General features: G+C 34.6%; 1 protein-coding gene across 1 annotated transcript; it reads left to right on the top strand.

Moving 5' to 3' along the window:
* The first annotated feature begins 3,774 nt into the window (after positions 1 to 3,774).
* On the top strand, positions 3,775 to 15,600 carry LOC123902236 (chromatin-remodeling ATPase INO80-like). Its single transcript, XM_045951905.1, has 23 exons — positions 3,775 to 4,162; positions 4,268 to 4,364; positions 4,671 to 5,076; positions 5,174 to 5,606; positions 5,718 to 5,918; positions 6,032 to 6,142; positions 6,583 to 7,007; positions 7,112 to 7,220; positions 7,332 to 7,412; positions 7,481 to 7,653; positions 7,929 to 8,054; positions 8,295 to 8,456; positions 8,571 to 8,628; positions 9,149 to 9,379; positions 9,525 to 9,671; positions 10,572 to 11,117; positions 11,235 to 11,498; positions 11,605 to 11,712; positions 12,776 to 12,870; positions 12,977 to 13,133; positions 13,365 to 13,562; positions 13,717 to 13,875; positions 14,974 to 15,600. Exons 1-23 carry the CDS (start codon positions 4,103 to 4,105, stop codon positions 15,253 to 15,255), a joined length of 4,629 nt encoding a protein of 1,542 aa, XP_045807861.1. The 5' UTR covers positions 3,775 to 4,102; the 3' UTR covers positions 15,256 to 15,600.
* The last annotated feature ends 1,942 nt before the right edge of the window (positions 15,601 to 17,542 follow it).

Below are 17,542 nucleotides of genomic sequence, written 5' to 3'. Positions count from 1 at the left end.
TCATTAATATGATTAGTTATAGAAATACCTTCTCCCATCTTGAGGTTGAACAACCGCCGCATCAAATATACTTTGTTGGCCGCAGACGGCTTCTCGTACATATCTGATAACGCCTTTATCAAACCTGCAGTAGTCGTCTCGTTCACAATGTTGAATGCAACATTCTTGGCCAATGTCAATCTGATCACGCCAAGAGCTTGTCGATCTAACAAAACCCAATCTTCCTGCTTCATGTCATCTGGCTTCTTCCCTGACAAGGGTTGATATAACTTCTTCTGGTAGAGATAATCCTCTATCTGCATCTTCCAGAAACTGAAGTCTCTGCCATCAAACCTCTCAATCTTCACCTTCCCTTCTTCTAACGCCATTGCTCGACTATCTCCTCTAAACTGAGAAGACTCCCACTAATTCCTCTAAACTAAGGAATTCCCTTGGAATAACCAAAGGCTCTGATACCAGTTGTTAGTATCGAGCAATAATAATAGTAGAAGAAATGAGAAGAATAGAAAAAGATTAAAAGGACACAAAGATATAACGTGGTTCAGCACACAGTGTGTGTGCCTAGTCCACGGTTGCACTAGAGAAGAGCTTTATTACTTGGTATTTAGAAGTTTACAAGATGTCTATATATATAGCACTTAATGAGACATAACAGAAAACCTTAAAGGCTCTGATACCACTGTTGGGTCATCACGAGGGGGCAGCCGGGGGATCATCCACATTGGGCTTAAGAACAACTCTACAAGTGAATTGGACACCACACTCTTACCCAAAACCTTAAGGTGTTAGGTTTATGGGTCCTCTCACTTATAAAGTGTTCAACCTCCACTTTTCTAAGCAATGTGGGACTTAACCACTCACACTTGCCACAACAATCTCCCCCTCAAGTGTGAGTCCATCCATTATTGGATATGCTCCCCCTCAAGCGGAAGCTTTCTTCATCCTACACTTGTACCGCCGTAAGCCACACTGCTCCACGGGACTCGCCGCCTGACCACCTTTGTCAGGAAGACTTCGATACAAGGAGCCAGTTCAACCCTTCGTCGAACCATCGGCTCTGATACCAGTTGTTAGTATCGAGCAATAATAATAGTAGAAGAAATGAGAAGAATAGAAAAAGAGAAAAAGGACACAAAGATATAACGTGGTTCAGCACACAGTGTGTGTGCCTAGTCCACGGTTGCACTAGAGAAGAGCTTTATTACTTGGTATTTAGAAGTTTACAAGATGTCTATATATATAGCACTTAATGAGACATAACAGAAATAAAATAAGCGATGTGGGACTAATTTAGACCACACAACTCTAACAGAGAAGTAGTAATTAGATGAACCAAAAGGATCAATCGCTTTTCTCCTATTGATTTTAATCTTAAGTTATTTCCAATTCTTGTGATCGAAATTTGAATCAACAAATTCCCCCCCCATTTTTACATTTAAATGTATATGTTTAAATATGAATTCAATTCGTTTTTGAATTACAACAATCCTTGTGGAAAGAACGATTTTTATACTACTTGACGGCTATTTATATACTTGCAAATTATTCATCAACGTGGTTCAAAAACTTACCATACAGATCAATTGACTCATGGAAGGTAACTATTTGTGCTCACATAATTCGTCTCATTTCATTCCTTGTATATGTCAACCGAAGTTGGTGGCTTCACTCAACGCCATCTCCAGGGAAAGAAGGAAACTCTTTGGAAATACATAGAAAGATTTATTAGGGAGGCCGTGGAAGTTAAAGAGCTGAGAATACACTTAAGTGGTTCAACTTTGAAAAAGGCTTGAGTACACGCTCAATGTTTAGAGAGAAGTTGGAACTGAAAGAGTTACAAACCATGAGCAAACTACTCACAAGATCTCAGATTTAGAGAAGCTCAACCTCTAACTTGAGCAACACTTAAGTTATTTTTTGTCAATATACTTGAGTTATTTTATTTGGATTATAACGCTAAACGATAAATAAGTAAAGGTTTATGTCCCACAGTTTTTATATATATTTTTCTTTTCTTTTTTTATTAATATATTAAGGAATTATAGGCAAAGGATGAGTGAAGTCTTCTTTGTCCCATGATGTTTAGATGTTCTTCGCTTATCTAAAAAATAAATAAAGGTAATTTAAGTAATTTTTAAAATTTAGTTTTAAAGATAAGATATAACAAAAAAAAATAACATTTTTAGTTTCTTGAGATATATATGCTACATAAAACTAATGAATAAAATATATTAAAAATTCTTCACCAAAAAAAAAAATTAAAAATTTAAAAGATATTAAAAACATAAATTTATTGAAATAAATTCTGTTGAAATTAAATTAAACAAAATAATAATAAATAGAAATAAAAATAAAAATAAAATATACGTTGATATATTTATGCCAACTAAAATAATTTATAGCAATTTCGCCAGATGGAATGAGTCTCGTCCTACTAACTAGTGCTAGTGAGACTCTATTTTCTAGATAATTTTCTTTTTGTCTTTTCTTTATTTTTCATTTTTTTTGAAAAACAGAAAAATTCAGAATAAATGTAAAAACAACAAAAATGTAGAATTTGAAAAAATGAATTTTTTATTAAAATATATTATGATAAAATTAAATTATACATTAACAAAGTATACCAAAAAATAATTATAATTTTGTTTTTAAGTGAAATAAGCTTTTTATTTATATATAAAATAATTAAACATGAACAAAATATAAGACAGACAACAAGTTGCGCGCAAGTGTTAAAGTAATATACACACATACATATAGACACACACTATATAGTAGTATATACTATACTATTGACAAACACACGTACATAGACACATGACCCCATTTGAATTAGCTTAATTTTGAGCTTATGCAAACAACTTATGCAATATAAATTAGGTTTTTTGTTATTTTATAAGTTCACACTAGTGAAATTTGTATTTTTATAAGTTATTTTATCATAAACTACCTTGACAAACTTATAATAATACATAAAAATTGCATAAGCTGTTTGCATAAACTCAAAAATAAGCTAATTCAAACGGGGCCTATGTAGGATATACTATACTATTGACAAACGTTTTAAGTTATGGGTTTACTCGAGAATTTAGGTCACTAAACTTTTTTGTCTAAGGTTAAATATTGTTATGGTCTCTCTATTAATTTTGTCTACATTGTAACTTTGTTCATCTTATTTTTAGTTGCGCAATTTTAATTTCTATTTTAGATTTTTTTTAATCAATCCATGATTTTGACTTTTTAATTTGATGACGTATAAATTAAGTGATATGGCATGAAAAACATCGGTGTAGCAGTTGAGAATCTCTAAAATACAGTGTTAAAATGAATTGTGAACAAACCTAGAGTATATAAAATTAAAATAAAATCAATTGAAATAATACACGAGTCGATAGTGAACAATTTATTGTCACGTCACTAGATCAAAACCACAAGTTAATAAAAGTTTATAAAATGTGGAGTCAAATTGTACAACTAAAAATTGGAAGATTAAAATTATAATTTAGCTAAAATAGAGACCGAAAATATACTTAAATCTTTTTATAAAAAAAATACACTCCCTCTTATCTCAAATAGAAGTAGAATTTTTTTATCAAACTTATTTTATTTAAGTAGAATTTTTTTATCAAACTTATTTTATTAAATCTATATTATAAATCAAATACATGAATTATTCAATTATTAAATGAATATGAAAAAAGAAATTTTATTTATGCATTATTCAAATTTTGCTTTGGTCAGCACTATTTTTTTAGTAATTTACAATGAACAAACACTTTTGCAACTGGTTAACTACCAAGTGTTTAGTTAGCGCGCAATCTGACTCTGAACACAAACACACCATAGCATCGAACATCTACGGCAAATTGAAAACTCGGTAGGCGCACGTTAACCCAATATGACACTCACCCCGCGTATGTTAGCTCTCACCCATTCTTCACACACCGTCTTCTCTCTTTCTCTCCCTTATCCTACGCACCTTTTCGTTCTCTTCTTCCCTTTCTTCTCTCCCACTCCTTTTAGGGTTAATTAGGTTTCATTCTCTCTCATTCTCTCTCGGTTAATTAGGGTTCCTTCGCTCTTCGCTGCCGAAAATTTTCCCATGGATCATAATAACAATTCCAATCACTCCCTTTCCTACTCCACTCTTTTCAATCTCCAGGTTCGTTCTTCTTTTCACCATTGTTACGTAGATTAGCTATGTACATTTTAATGAATACAATGATTAAATATTTTCGATGAATTTGAATGCATTGTTTTTTTGTAGTCTTTGGTGAATTTTCAACTTCCACAACATGATGATGAATTTGATTATTACGGGAATAGTAGTCAGGATGAAGAAGAAAGCAGAGATAGTCGTCGAGGTAAACATTATTACTCTTTATGATTATATATTGAATTTTGGATTCTAATATCTAATTGTCCCCGTGTTCGACACCGACACTTATGATCACATTGAATTATGTAATTTTTTTCAAATTATTATTGGTGTCAATGTCCGTGTGTCTGTGTCCGTGCTTCATAGTTCGTGAATAGTGGTTATGTGGTAAAGTTTGTTTATATTGTGTTTTGGATTCTGATTATTTGTTTGGATTGAATTACAATGCTTGTGAATAGTGGTTATGTGGTAAAGCTTACTATGTATCTTTGGGATGCTTCTCCATAAACAGGTGGTGGGGGGGCAATTGGAAATCACAGTAATGGGAATATGGATTCAAAGGATGTGAATTTGTCGAAGAAGAAAAGGGTGCGATCTCAAAACAGTGATGACGAGGACAAAGGAAGTTTTTACAGGGCATACGTGACAGAGGAGCAATATCGCTCAATGTTGGGTGACCATGCTCATAAATACAAGAGGAGGTCTAAGGATACTACCTCTAGTCATGCACAAAATCAGGGCGCTGTCCCGCATGTTAAAAGTAATAATAATGGATTAAAAGCTCATAAGTTAGGGAATGATAACCGGGGAGGATTGCACGCTGCTGAGACTTTATCTGAATGGTTATATAATTCCAATTCTCAGAAACATGGAAACTACCGTAATGCAGATTTAGTGCAGAGAAATGGCACTGATAGGTTTGCATTAATGTTTTGTTGGCTTGGTAGTGTCTTTTAGTAGTGAATCATTTTTTTATGTCAGAAAATTACCTTACGTTTTATAAACATCGTGCAGGGTTATGTATGAACCTTCTATTTTAGAAATTGGGGATGGTATCACATACAAGATTCCTCCAATTTATGATAAGCTGGCTACAACGCTGAACCTTCCAAGCTTCTCAGATATCCATGTGGATGAATTTTACTTGAAGGGTACTTTGGATTTAGGGTCATTGGCTGCAATGATGGCTGCTGACAAAAGGTTAGGAAATAAAATCCGAGCAGGCATGGGGGAACCCCTATTTCAATATCAATCGCTTCAGGAACGAATAAAGGCCATGTCAGCTTCTAATTCACCTCAAAAATTTAGTCTGAATGTGTCTGATATTGGTTTGAATTCATCCATTCCGGAGGGGGCTGCTGGAAGCATAAAGCGGTCTATTTTGTCCGAGGGTGGTGTATTGCAGGTTTATTATGTAAAGGTTTTGGAAAAAGGTGACACTTACGAGGTATGTATTGGTTGGGATTATGATTAGTTTTTTTTTCTCTTAATCTTTTATATTTATCTTTATTTTCTTCCTTATTCCTTTATATTCAGTTTTGACTTATAACTATTTCAGATCATTGAGCGAAGCCTACCCAAGAAGCAAAAGGTAAAGAAAGACCCTGCTTCAATTGAGAAGGAGGAAATGGATAGAATTGGAAAGATTTGGGTAAACATTGTAAGAAGAGACATACCAAAGCATCATAGGAATTTTACTACTCTTCATCGAAAGCAACTCATTGATGCCAAGAGGTGCTCAGAGTACTGTCAAAGAGAGGCATGTGCTATCCCTCCTACACATTGAATTTTTGTTTTTAACTTGTATACTTCACAGCTTATGCTATTTTTAGTTTTCTGTATTTTAACTTATTTAAATCTATTTTTCCGCAGGTTAGATTGAAAATTAGTAGATCACTTAAATGGAATAGGGGTGCTAGCATTCGCACCCGGAAACTAGCCAGAGACATGTTGCTGTTCTGGAAACGAATAGATAAGGAGATGGTACTTTTAAATTCCTCTGCGATGTTTATTGATTTCGTTTATGTGCTTTCGATATTCATATTCTGTTCGTTCTTGTTTATGCAATGGTTCTTACTAATGTTTGTAATCTATTGTATCAATGAAATTTTTGGAAAGGTAGCATAAGTTATCTTTACTTATCTGTAAATGATTGATCCACATTATTCTCATGAGGCAAATTACATTTTATAATCTGTTCAGCTTATTTGACTTTGGAGACTCAAATGGGAGGAATTGTGCTCTATTTAGTAGATATATTACACCCTGTTATATCTGATAGAAAAGGATGGTGTTTTTGGTAGACTTGCATATCTCACAATTTGTTCTTAGATTTATTTTTGAATCTGAAAATGTCACGGGTGTACATTCACATTTACATTTGGCTTAAGTTTGTTGTAACTTTACAATTTCATTCATTACAGGCCGAAGTGAGGAAAAGAGAGGAGAAAGAAGCTGCTGAAGCTTTAAGACGTGAACAGGAGCTCCGAGAAGCAAAGAGACAGCAGCAAAGGCTGAATTTTCTGATACAACAAACTGAGCTCTACAGTCACTTTATGCAGAACAAGTCAGATTTACTATCTTCGGAAGCTTTACCCATGGCAGAGGAAAAAACAAATGATCAAGATGCACCGTTCATCTCATCAGATGCTGGGCCTAACGAGGAAGAAGATCCAGAGGAGGCTGAATTGAAGAAAGAAGCTTTGAAGGCTGCTCAAGAAGCAGTCTTTAAGCAGAAAAAGTTGACTAATGCTTTTGACAGTGAATGTTTGAGGCTGCGGCAGGTGGGTGAAGCTGATCCACTTACGCAGGAAGTTGCAGGAGCGAGTAACATTGATTTGCAAACCCCGTGAGTTCTCTCTCTCTCTCTCTCTCTCTCTCTCTCTCGTTACATTGAGGATTGTGAAACTAGGCAATACATATCAGCTTAAATATTGTGTTGTCACATTGCAGATCAACCATGCCAGTGGCTTCCACAGTTCAAACACCTGAATTATTTAAAGGTTGTCTAAAAGAATACCAGCTGAAAGGTCTTCAATGGCTAGTTAATTGTTATGAGCAGGTTCTGGAGCAATTCAAAATAATTTCCTCATGATTTTATTTGTTTTCTCTTGTTCTGTTCTTTCCCCCTACTTTTTGGGTTGTTGATTTGAATTTTTTGGTCATCTTTCAGGGTTTAAATGGTATACTTGCTGATGAGATGGGACTTGGAAAGACCATACAAGCTATGGTTTTTTTAGCCCATTTAGCTGAGGTAAGCTATTCAAACTGGTGTGTTTGTGGATCTCTGCGTCATTATTTTAACTTGGGTGTGTTATGCAGGAGAAAAACATATGGGGGCCTTTTCTGGTTGTTGCACCTGCTTCTGTATTGAACAATTGGAATGAGGAACTTGAGCGCTTCTGCCCTGGACTTAAAAGACTTCCGTATTGGGGAGGGCTTTCGGAGAGGACAGTACTAAGGAAAAGTATTAACCCAAAGGACCTTTATCGTAGGTAATGATAATTTCTGTTTTATTTCCCTTTCCTTGTAAAAACCTGTGTCAGTAATAAATTTGTTTCTGGGCTAAATGGTAGTTTCATTCCTAGGGTGGATGTTTCTGAATTCTATATAGCTGAAATTACTATTGTAAGTTAATTATATGATGACCTGTGACCTTTTTATATAAAATTCAAAGATAGAATGACAATTGCCTTATAACTGCAATATATTTAACCTAGTAGTTTGAAATCATCTCTTAACAGTTAGAATTATTTTTCTTGTGTACCAGGGAAGCTAAATTTCACGTACTCATCACAAGCTATCAGCTATTAGTATCCGATGAGAAGTATTTTCGTCGCGTGAAATGGCAGTACATGGTTTTAGACGAAGCCCAGGCAATTAAAAGTGCAAACAGGTTTTATACAATCCCTGTATTTGAAGTCTGTAAGGCATACCTTATTTGTTGATTATTGTTCTTGACCATCCGTTGTTTTTATTTTTGTTATAAGAAAACTGTAACTGGTTTGAATTGTCTGTAATTTTATGACATACTTGCCGATTATTGTTATTCTAAACTTTTAATGGTAGAACTTGAGTTTATATTAACATCTGCGTTGTGGTTCTTCTACTTATTAAATTTCTCTTGATCTGACAGTATAAGGTGGAAAACACTTCTTAGCTTTAATTGCCGGAATCGTCTACTGCTGACTGGTACACCTATTCAGAATAATATGGCAGAGCTGTGGGCTCTTCTGCATTTCATCATGCCAACTTTATTTGACAGCCACGAGCAGTTTAACGAGTGGTTCTCAAAAGGGTATGTATTCCTCATTAATGTCCATCGGACAATATAGTTATTTAACTGTCTTACAGTTGATATAAAAAAAAAAAACTACAGTCTTACCTATTTTTATGACCAATCATATGCCAGAATTGAGAACCATGCAGAGCACGGGGGTACTTTGAATGAGCACCAGCTTAATAGATTGGTAAGTTTTCCTTTCCCGTTTGATATTCATAGTAAGCATATCAGTAAGATGTTCTACTATATTGTATTGTGTTTGGCTGTTTTCCAGCCTTTTTCTAATGAAAGTTTGTTTCCTATCAAAAAAAAAAAAGAAAGATGTTCCACTATATTATATTGAATTTTTGAAAATAATATATATATTTTTGGAACTTTGTACACATTATTTAGGCCATTTCTGTGTAGCTTTTTTGTGTAATGAGTAGTTCCATTGGGTTTTGCATTATCAGTAAACTATTATTGTACTGCTAGCCTATTTTGTTGTATATAAATGGATATACTTGCTTCCATTTGATATGGTTTCCAAAGGATCCCTTATTTATGCATAGTTGATGTCTCGTGATACATGTTTCAGGATGTGGTAATTATGATTAAAGCCACACCATAATGTAACATACCCTTATATTAAGCTGGGGTTGTTTTAAGTCCATTACATTTTTTCTTTAACTATTTTTTTATTGCATTTTGTTTTCTCTTATAAACAGCATTCAATTCTAAAACCTTTCATGCTAAGGCGTGTTAAAAAAGACGTAGTTTCTGAGTTGACACAAAAAACTGAGGTTATGGTGCATTGCAAGTTGAGCTCTCGGCAGCAGGCTTTCTACCAAGCAATTAAGAACAAGATATCTCTGGCTGAACTATTTGATAGTAATCGTGGGCAGCTTAACGAGAAGAAAATTCTAAATTTGATGAATATTGTTATTCAACTAAGGAAGGTAGATCAATAGTCGATATCATAAATGTTTTTTATTCCCCTTTTTCTTTTATTGGATTAAATTTTGCTTCGATCATTTCATTTTATTCCCCTCCTCCCCCAAAAGAACTTTTCCGGTAATAAATATTGCTATTGAAATATGGTAGGTTTGCAACCATCCAGAGTTGTTCGAAAGGAATGAGGGAAACACATATTTTTACTTTGGTGAGATTCCAAGTTCCCTTCCACCTCCTCCATTTGGCGAGTTGGAGGATGTTTACTATGCTGGAGGTCTCAACCCCATATCATTTCAGGTACTTCCTCAAATCTTATCTGCTATGTCAAAAGTTAAAACTTTCAATTTAATCATCTGCTTTTCTCTTTTCCTTTTTCAAGTTTTTAAGTTAATATTTTCCTTCTTTTGGTCCCCCAAGTAGTACAATCGTGTGTTTTTGGCCCCTTATGTTTTCCCTCTTTGTCCTTTGGTATAGTTCTCCTCCGAACTTTCTCCTAAAATTCATGTTGAGGTGGCATTATTTATTGATGTCATTGTCAACAAATGATGCCACCTTAGCAAAAATTTGAGGGAAAATTGGGTGTGGGACTCTATCTAATCATAAAGGGGATAACATATGGGGCCAAAATCGCTCAAAAGAGGGGGCCAAAATTGAGCGCATTACTTGGGTGACCAAAAGTGCAATCAAGCATATTTTATGCATGTTAGTTTATGTTGCTACTTGGTGTCTTGTGTTTTTGAAGGCCTTCATTTCTATTTCAGATTTAATTATACAGTATCAGCCATTGGGTTGGTTAAGTTACAGTCATAAACTGGTGTTTAGGCAAACGACAACTGTTTATGTTATGAAACTTGTTAACAAATTTTCTGTAAGACATGACAGTAAAGTTGAGTGAAATTGGGATTGCGTGTTTAACTTTGAAGTTATTTCGTATTTCCCCCATTTTTATGAAAATTTATCTGAGAATCAAGACAATACATAGGAATATGAAATAGCACTGTTCGTACTTAACAGTGTCAGGGTCGAGGTTATAAAAGAGTAACAAGCAAAGATCATAGATGCTACACTAAATTCTAATACTCTTCTATCAAAGCATGAAATTGATTTTTTCTGTTTTTGTATATCCTACTCCATTGGGTTATGGTCCTTTTTTGTTATCACATGTTCCCCCTTCTCCCTCCTTTTATGTTTTTGCAGATACCAAAGCTTGTCTATCAGGATATTATGCAAAGCTCTGAGACTCTCAGTTCAGCTGTTGGTCGTGGTGTCTCTAGAGAAACCTTTCAGAAACATTTTAATATTTTTGAACCAGAAAATGTCCATCGATCTATTTTCTCAGAAGAAACAAATGTTGAAAGTGGAAACTTTGGTTTTACCCATTTGATGGATTTGTCTCCGCAAGAGGTGGCATTTTTGGCCACTGGTTCTTTCATGGAGCGACTGTTATTTTCTATGATGAAATGGGAAAAAAATGTCTTTGACGAAGTTGGAGACTTTCTTACAGAATACATTGTAGATGATCCTGAATGTAATTTCCTCGAAAAAGGTAAAGTGAGAGCTGTTACAAGAATGTTATTGCTACCATCCAGATCTGAGACCAAGTTTCTTCAGAAAAGGTTTGCAACCGGGCCCTCCCATGCCCCTTTCGAGGGCTTGGTAGTCTTACATCAGGATAGGCTTTTATCTAACGCAAGACTTCTTCATTCAGCATACACATACATCCCACCAACAAGAGCTCCCCCTGTATGTGATGCTATTTTGATTTCTAGTCTTCAGTTATTTCCTCCAGAACAATTGCCTATATTTTTTCTAAAATGGTAGCTAACAATGGAACATTTTGCGTTGTTTTATTCTCTATAGATTGATGCTCATTGCTCTGATAGAAACTTCTCCTATAAAAAGATTGAAGAATTACATGATCCTTGGGTTAAGAGGTTTTTTGTTGGATTTGCACGTACATCTGAATGTAATGGGCCTAGAAAGCCCAATCACCATCATCATCATTATTTAATTCAAGAGATCGATTCTGAATTACCTGTTTCACAGCCTGCTCTGCAGTTAACTCACAGTATTTTTGGCTCCACACCACCTATGCGAAATTTTGACCCAGCAAAGTTGCTCACTGTAAGTGGTATTCTTGTTCCTTTTATTGTGTCTTGTTAAGGTCAACAACACTGGATGAGTCTCAACTATCACATTGGATTGATTATTTTTATGTTGTGTAATGTAGGACTCTGGGAAACTTCAAACACTTGATATATTACTGAAACGCTTACGCGCCGGAAATCATCGTGTTCTCTTGTTTGCTCAGATGACTAAGATGCTGAATATTTTGGAGGTATTATCGAAGTTGAACCTTTTGATATTGGTTTTGTAACAATGATCTCTGGTTTTATGCCTGAATGTGTTCAAAGATGTGAGTCTCAAAGTAGAGGGATATAGTTATTGTTATTACAAGAAACCTGGTGTCCCTTCAAGGTGACGGTTTCATGGAATTGCCTTGGGAGGATGCTTGGAAGTTGAAAGGCTAACTAGTGCCCCTAGGAGCATTAGTTAATGAAACAAAGATAGTAAAAATATCTTGGGATTTGTTTAGTCAAACTCTTAGAAGTATAAAAGGTTTTCAATATAAAACTTACTTCTTTAGTTCCTTAACTAGTGCCCCACGGGCACTACTTAGCATGACCCTTAAAATAATTAATGAGTGGGATGTGATTTTTCCTTTTCCATTTTGGTGGTTGCATCAGTGATTTGAAATTCGAAACAGTCCTACTATTCGGGATAAAACCAGAAAAAATTGATTGAGGTGGTGAAAATATAATACATGATAAATAAAATCAACAATGATTTATTTTTATTTTTAGTTTTTATATCAAATATAGTTTAATAAAAAAAATTACATAGTACAAAATTAATTAAAGCATACACACACATTGACATAGTCATCATTCTCGTCTTTTTTCTGTTTTTTTGTCATCTAAATAAATATATTTTAAATAAAGTGAAAAGTGATGTGGCCTTGACAGATTATTATTATAAAGCGAGACAAGCATTTTTTTTTACTAAAGCGAGACAAGCATTTGTGTGCATGTCGGTTCATTTAATTTATCTTTTATCAAAATTAATATTATGAGCTGTAGATGTAACCATTATGTATTCTTCATAAGGGGGTGAATTATTTTCTCATAAACAAATGGTAGGTAGTTTTTATTGTTGGGAGGTGGCAACGGCACCTAAAATGCTTATACTTAGGTCCGTCCCTGCCTACTATGCTTAAGTTCTATTTAGACAAGCAACATTGTTTTTGCACATGTGTTATTTGTTTGCTTTTTTGCTTTGATGGTTTTGTTTCATCTTTTATTGGTGACACTAACAGATAGATGGTTTAATCTTTCTTGCAGGACTATATGAACTACAGAAAATACAAGTATTTTAGACTTGATGGGTCATCTACAATTCAGGATCGCAGAGACATGGTCAAAGACTTCCAACAAAGGTAATTTCTTTGTTGACATGTGATGAAACTCTATTTTAGTCAGACTACTGAAAATGACTTGTTTCTTTATATATTTGATTGTGTTTTTTTAATATCTTTGTTGCAGGAGCGATATTTTTGTGTTCTTACTGAGTACAAGAGCTGGTGGATTGGGTATCAACTTGACAGCTGCTGACACGGTCATATTTTATGAGAGTGATTGGAATCCGACATTGGATCTTCAAGCAATGGATAGAGCTCATCGTTTGGGTCAGACAAGAGATGTTAGTTCCACTTTCCCTCCTACTTGAAGTGTACACATCTGTTGATATTATGGATTGCCATTTTGCATGAAGTTTTAAGACTTAAGTTTTAAGTTTTAACACTGGCTGAGGCTCCTTGTTTTCCTTTCTGTCTGAAATCTCTCCCAATTTACTTAAGATGTAGCACCGAGTTTCTAAATGGTTTACTTTTTTTGTTCAAAACAATTTTTATATGTATTTTGAAACTTGTAGGTTACAGTTTATCGACTTATATGTAAAGAGACTGTTGAAGAGAAGATTCTTCTTAGAGCAAGTCAAAAAAGTACCGTACAGAACCTTGTTATGACTGGTGGTTCTGTTGGCGGTGATCTTTTAGCTCCTGAGGATGTTGTATCTTTGCTTTTGGATGATGTCCAATTGCAACAAAAATTTAAGGAAATCCCTCTCCAGGTTAGTTTTGAATCTGGTAAACTGAAATTCGTATTGACAATACTTTGAAAGGGTCTGGTCATTAGTATGAAATAATAAGGAAAAGTACGGGTTTCATAATTCTCAAAACAATGAGATTCTTTCTAATTATATCTGACATCACTTATCATTCCAGGTAAAGGATAGGCAAAAGAGAAAACAATCAATGAAGGGCATTCGAGTAAGCGAAGATGGTGATGCATCTCTGGAAGATTTGACAAACTCTGTAGCTCAGAATATTGCAGATAATGATGCTTTTGTGGAGCCGGATGGGATAAAGTCCAGTAATAAAAAGGTATGATCATACTTCTTAAATTATTCGTGCCTAATGTTTGAATCTCATCTGAACTAATTCATATGATAATTAACTGTCTATTTGATGAGGAATCATCTTGTGGCTTGAAGATACCTTTCTAGGGGCTTTTGATTTGTTACATTGCAGTTCATCTGCATTGTTGCTTGCAGAAAGTAAGGATATAAAAACAAGCTAGCTATTACTTTAATAAATCAAGAAAAAACATGAAGTACTTTTGAAGAATCCAAGTAAAGTTATTGTTTTAAGCCTATTGTTTATAACACTTGTATTTAAACCTGTGCAATGCATGGGAAGATAATCACTTCTTTTACATTATTTATAGTACGTCAATTTTGTGGAGTAACACGATTAACTATCAATTTTGTGGAGTAATAATGTTATTGAAGAATATATGAATTCAGGTTAAGACGTGTAAAAAGTAAGTACCAAATTCCTTCCCCGATAATGGTATAAGCACCAAATTCCTTCACTGTATAATATCAGCCAACATATGCTTTGCCTTTCCAACATCAAACTTATTTGCTTTTCAGAATTCAATAAAACATGAAATAACTAAGTACATCAATTGTGTCATTTTTTACAAATATGGCAAACAAAGTACATCACTTTTCTTCAACACATGCATTCATCCAAAGCAATTGCATTGATAAATCCTACCACTGCCACCCACACTGACTCATATTCCCACATTTAGAAAGAATAAAAACGATCCAATAACAACTTAATTGCCAATATTGTACTTTTCTCTTCTCACCCGGATAAACTTTCTATTAAAATGGTTCAGGATAACATTTGTGGGATTTTCATCTGCGAGAACTAAGAGTATAAACATTTTAGTGTGGTGTCCCCTTTCTTTCATATTTAAGCTTTCTGAGTGGTACATTTTAATAAATCATACTTGTCTTTCTTTCATGAAAGACACACATTTGGTTACTTATTATAGCTGGTATACTTGATCAATTGTGCATCTGCTATGCACCTATAGAAATCCATGGATCTGTATTTAGGAAGATAGTTAAATCTTTGGAACCGTAGCATTTTGTTGGATTTATGTGATAAATTTCTGTAAATTTACAGAGAAAAGCAACTTCAGACAAGCAAACTTCAAGATCAAAGAATTCTAAAAAGATGAGTGAACTTGGCAATATGCCTATAAATGAACCGGATGATGTCCATCTAAATAATGATTCAGCAGGCCAGAAACCAAAGAGACCAAAGCGGACAAAGAAGAATGTAAATGAAAAGCATGAAGAAGTTTTTATTGGGACAGCCACCATTTTACCAGAGCAGACCCAATTTCCTCCTTCACAGGATTTCAGTTTTGGAGGTTCTAAAGCAGAGACAGTTCAAGACTCATGAAGACATGTTGAATTTTATCGGTAGAATCATTTATTAAATAAATACGGGAGGTATCATCATTCTATTAAATTCTTGAATTTACATTTTTGGAGAAATTTACAGGTCAGCTCTCTCATCATCATAAATACATAGTATTTTTTTGTTGGGGGGAATCCATTTTGGCTATAAATAGTTAGGGTAAAGCTGAGGCAAGACAAAATTTTCAAACATAGGGGTTGTATATATAGTGATATAATGCTAAGTATATGTTGGTTATAGGTCCACCCCCCTTCATTGTCCTGGTTTTGTGTATAGATTGAATTGAATTATCTTTGTTAGTGTGATTCATTTTTTGGCTGTAAGCAATGTTTATATCCAGTATAGTTAACTAATATCTGTTTGCGCGACTTCCACATGTATTACCACAATTGGCTTGGTTGCATAGGGTGAATAATGTTCGCTGATGACAGTCTTGCTTTAAATCATAATTAACAATATCATTGTGAAACCATTAGGCGATGTTGTGAGGTCACTTAACATGTAGTTTTAGAACGAACTTAATCTACTTCGTTGGATGGAAAATGACACCAATTCAATTCGTGGATGTTTGCTAGATCAAAGGTGTAGTAATTTTGTGAATGTAGTATAAAAAGGAAATGACCTATACAAAAGCAATGCTTCTGCTTCCACGTTATTTCTTAACACCACTATCCTAATACCCCATTTGTACAGAATATTTTTTTATCGGTCCCTATAAGCATACAAATAGGATGTAAAAGATTTAAGGTGTGGAGAATAAGGTGAAATGTTGCAATAGCTTTAGACAAGGCCAATTGCCAAACATTGTATCTTGTGAAATCTTGTCCTAAGCTATGGAAGAGGATCAAGTTGCATGAAGAACACATCATTTCTAAACATTGGGGCAGAAGTCAGTCAATGCAAGTTTCGATTTGATCATGTGGAAGGTGAAATGTAAATAGAAAAAGGCTCCATCCCATATATTGACTTAACTAGCAATACTAAGTTGGGTTGGCCTTATCTCATAAGAAGTTCAGAGTTGTGGTAAACGATCCAGCTCAACATGCAGGGGCGGAAGTATGTAGATAACAATAGGAGCCATGGGGAATGGTAGTCATTTTTATTATGTGAAGTCAGTTTCGTTTCCCCTAGAGATTGCTAGGGTTGAGTTTCTCCGGTGAATGAAGAACTTTTTTCCTTTCGATGCTTCCTTGTATCTTGCTAGGGTTCACATTTGGTGCTTATCTTCCCCTTTCTACTTGCATATCTTAATCCCTTGTGAGTGTGTCTTTCAATTTTTATTTTTTCTCCACCAGCTTTGTGTTGCCTCCTCTTGGCCCGCATCTCCAACAGTGGTGGCAGTGCCTCCACCTGCATCGTTTTGTCCTCCGTTGGAACCTCCTCTTCTGCTTCTAAGATGGCCCTCAAAACCTCATATTTAGTCTTCCACTCATCAGATATACATGTTAAATCAAGAAAGATTGGACTCACAAAACTTGGTGCCTATGAAAGCATGAGTAGTGGTGAAGTATCTGTACCGGGTACTTTACGGGTACCGGTACACACCTAAAACACTCATTTAAACACACTTTAATATTTTAATGTCACATCACCCATATTTTTAATGCCTACCTTTTAACTGGTTGAAAAAGTAAGAGATGATTTTTTTTAATTAAAAAATAAACAAGTTAACACATGTCTTCTCCAATTCTCTCCATCTCTTCTCTTGTAGCTCCAATCACATCCATGGATCTGTACTGCAGGTTCATCGTTTGGCAATCAACTAAAGATTTTATAACTACCAAAATTCTCATTGCCACATAACTTTTTTTGAACAAGCCTCATTGCCAGATAATTGTTTAGCAAAACATGAATCAATTGTATAATTACCAAAGATGGATACTCATATACCTTCTTCATAGAAGCAATTAAATTATAAAATACCAGCAAATCCATGAAATCAAATAGTTCACTCTCGATGGAGACGGCAACGGCCGCCGGAGCTCGTGGCAAAACCAATATGTACGCAACAAAGGGATGTGTGATTGAAGTTCTTGGAGATGAAGAGGATCGGAGAAGAAAGATGTTAAAGTTTTATTTTTTTTTTATTTTTTATTAAAAAAAAAAGGAAAATATATTTTGAACTTGTTGAACCGGTTGATAGGTAAAAATTATTTTTAAAAAAGGTGATGTGGCATTAATAGATTGGACTGTGTTTAAAGAAGTGTGTGAGAGAATGTGATGCTAGCACTCCTCTTAATGATGATGAACACTGCAAAAATGTGTCGGT

This window comes from Trifolium pratense, linkage group LG1 (genome assembly GCF_020283565.1).
Source record: "Trifolium pratense cultivar HEN17-A07 linkage group LG1, ARS_RC_1.1, whole genome shotgun sequence".
Classification (NCBI taxonomy): Eukaryota; Viridiplantae; Streptophyta; class Magnoliopsida; order Fabales; family Fabaceae; genus Trifolium; species Trifolium pratense.
Note: the sequence above shows the minus strand (reverse complement) of the source record. Positions and strands in the feature narration are given on the sequence as shown.

Excerpts from the sequence above, each read along its gene's own strand:
- LOC123902236 (XM_045951905.1), top strand. The coding sequence starts at position 4,103 with ATGGATCATAATAACAATTCCAATCACTCCCTTTCCTACTCCACTCTT. Across the intron at positions 7,654-7,928 it reads CCAAAGGACCTTTATCGTAG|GGAAGCTAAATTTCACGTAC; the intron begins GTAATGATAATT and ends CTTGTGTACCAG. Across the intron at positions 8,629-9,148 it reads AGCACCAGCTTAATAGATTG|CATTCAATTCTAAAACCTTT; the intron begins GTAAGTTTTCCT and ends TCTTATAAACAG.